This window comes from Mizuhopecten yessoensis, unplaced genomic scaffold, assembly GCF_002113885.1.
Source record: "Mizuhopecten yessoensis strain PY_sf001 unplaced genomic scaffold, ASM211388v2 scaffold713737, whole genome shotgun sequence".
Classification (NCBI taxonomy): Eukaryota; Metazoa; Mollusca; class Bivalvia; order Pectinida; family Pectinidae; genus Mizuhopecten; species Mizuhopecten yessoensis.
The window spans coordinates 1-2785 of record NW_018478771.1 but is presented as its reverse complement, the minus strand read 5'-3'; the positions used below and the strand labels follow the sequence as shown (position 1 = coordinate 2785).

General features: G+C 43.9%; 1 protein-coding gene across 1 annotated transcript; it reads left to right on the top strand.

Annotated features, from left to right (window-relative positions):
* Positions 1-33: 33 nt before the first annotated feature.
* LOC110440920 (mucin-5B-like) lies at positions 34-1891 on the top strand. The gene is made up of 2 exons (XM_021484036.1): positions 34-321; positions 557-1891. Exons 1-2 carry the CDS (start codon positions 34-36, stop codon positions 1889-1891), a joined length of 1623 nt encoding a protein of 540 aa, XP_021339711.1.
* Positions 1892-2785: the final 894 nt, after the last annotated feature.

The window sequence follows — 2785 nt, the reverse complement described above, 5'->3', positions numbered from 1 at the left end:
CAACAAGTACTGCCGGTGTCACTACTACTACTGATGTTCCAACAAGCACAACTACTGCTGGTGTCACTACTACTACTGATGTTCCAACAACCACAAGTACTGTTGGTGTCACTACTACTACAGCTGTTCCAACAACAACAAGTACTGTTGGTGTCACTTCTACTACAGATGTTCCAACAACAACAAGTACTGCTGGTGTCACTACTACTACTGATGTTCCAACAAGCACAACTACTGCTGGTGCCACTACTACTACTGATGTTCCAACAACCACAAGTACTGTTGGTGTCACTACTACTACAGATGTTCCAACAACAACAAGTACTGTTGGTGTCACTACTACTACAGATGTTCCAACAACAACAAGTACTGCAGGTGTCACTTCTACCACAGATGTTCCAACGACAACAAGTAATGCTGGTGTCACTACAACAACTGATGTTCCAACAACAACAAGTACTGTTGGTGTCACTACAACTGCTGATCTTCCAATAACAACAAGGATTGCCGGTGTCACTACTACTACTCAAGTACTGCCGGTGTCACTCCTACTAAGGTGGTTCCAACGACAACAAGTTATGTTGCTGATGTTCCAACAAGCACAACTACTGCTGGTGTCCCAACAACAACAAGTTCTGCTGTTGGCACTTCTACTAATCATGTTCCAACAACAACAAGGACTGCCGGTGTCACTAGTACTACTGTTGTTCCAACAACCACAAGTACCGTTGGTGTCACTACTACCACAGATGTTCCAACAACCACAACTACGGACGGTGTCCCTACTACTACAGATGTTACAACACCAACAAGTACTGTTGGTGTCACTACTATTACAGATGTTCCAACAACCAAAAGTACTGTTGGTGTCACTACTATTACAACAACAAGTACTGCAGGTGGCACTTCTACCACAGATGTTCCAACAACCAAAAGTACTGTTGGGGTCACTACTACTACACAACCAGTACTGCAGGTGTCACTACTACTACTACTGATGTCCCAACAACCACAACTATGGCAGGGGTCACTACTACTACAGATGTTCGAACAACAACAAGTACTGTTGGTGTCGCTACTACTACAGATGTTTCAACAACAACAAGTACTACTACTACTGATGTACTATCAACAACAGTTTCTGCCGGTGTCACTAGTACTACTGTTGTTCCAACAACAACAAGGACTGCCGGTGTCACTAGTACTACAGATGTTCCAAAAACACCAAGCCCTGCCTTGGTGTCACTTATACTACAGATGTTCCAAAAACACCAAGCCCTGCCTTGGTGTCACTTATACTACAGATGTTCCAAAAACACCAAGCCCTGCCTTGGTGTCACTTATACTACAGATGTTCCAACAACCAAAAGTACTGTTGGGGTCACTACTACTACACAACCAGTACTGCAGGTGTCACTACTACTACTCAAGTACTGCCGGTGTCACTCCTACTAAGGTGGTTCCAACGACAACAAGTAGTGCTGGTGTCACTACTACTACTACTGATGTACCAACAACAACAAGTACTGCAGGTGGCACTTCTACCACAGATGTTCCAACAACAACGAGTACTGCCGGTGTCACTCCTACTAAGGTGGTTCCAACGACAACAAGTAGTGCTGGTGTCACTACAACAACTGATGTTCCACCAACAACAAGTACTGCCGGGGTCACTCCTACTACACAACAAGTACTGCAGGTGTCACTACTACTACTACTGTTGTTCCAACAACCACAAGGACTGGTGGTGTCACTACTAGTACAGATGTTCCAACAACCAAAAGTACTGTTGGTGTCACTACTATTACAGATGTTCCAACAACCAAAAGTACTGTTGGGGTCACTACTACTACACAACCAGTACTGCAGGTGTCACTACTACTACTACTGATGTACCAACAACAACAAGTACGGTTGGTGGCACTACAACTACTGATGTTCCAAAAACAGCAAGTACTGTTGGTGTCACTCCAACTACTGATGTTCCAACAACAACAAGTACTGCCGGTGTCACTGCTACAACTGATGTTCCAACAACCACAACTACTGCTGGTGTCACTACTACTACTACTGATGTTCCAACAACAACAAGTACTGTTGGTGTCACTACTACTACAGATGTTCCAACAACAACAAGCACTGCCGGTGTCACTAGTACTACTGATGTTCCAACGACAACAAGTTCTGTTCGTGTCACTACAACTACTGATGTTCCAACAACAACAAGTACTGTTGGTGTCACTACTACTACTGATGTTCCAACAACAACAAGTACTGCTGGTGTCACTACTACTACTACTGTTGTTCCAACAACAACAAGTACTGCCGGTGTCACTGCTACAACTGATGTTCCAACAACCACAACTACTACTGGTGCCACTACTACTACTGATGTTCCAACAACAACAAGTACTGCCGGGCTCACTACTACTACAGATGTTCCAACAACAACAAGCACTGCCGGTGTCACAAGTACTACTGATGTTCCAACAACCACAATTACTGTTGGTGTCACTACTACTACAGATGTTACAACAACAACAAGTACTGCCGGTGTCACTTCTACTACGGATGTTCCAACGACAACAAGTTATGTTGGTGTCACTACAACTGCTGATGTTCCAACAACAACAAGTATTGCCGGTGTCACTACTACTACTACTACAGATGTTCCAACAACCAAAAGTACTGTTGGTGTCACTACTACTACTGATGTTCCAACAACAACAAGTATTGTTGGTCTCACTACAACTACTGATGTTCCAACAACAACAAGTACTGCCGG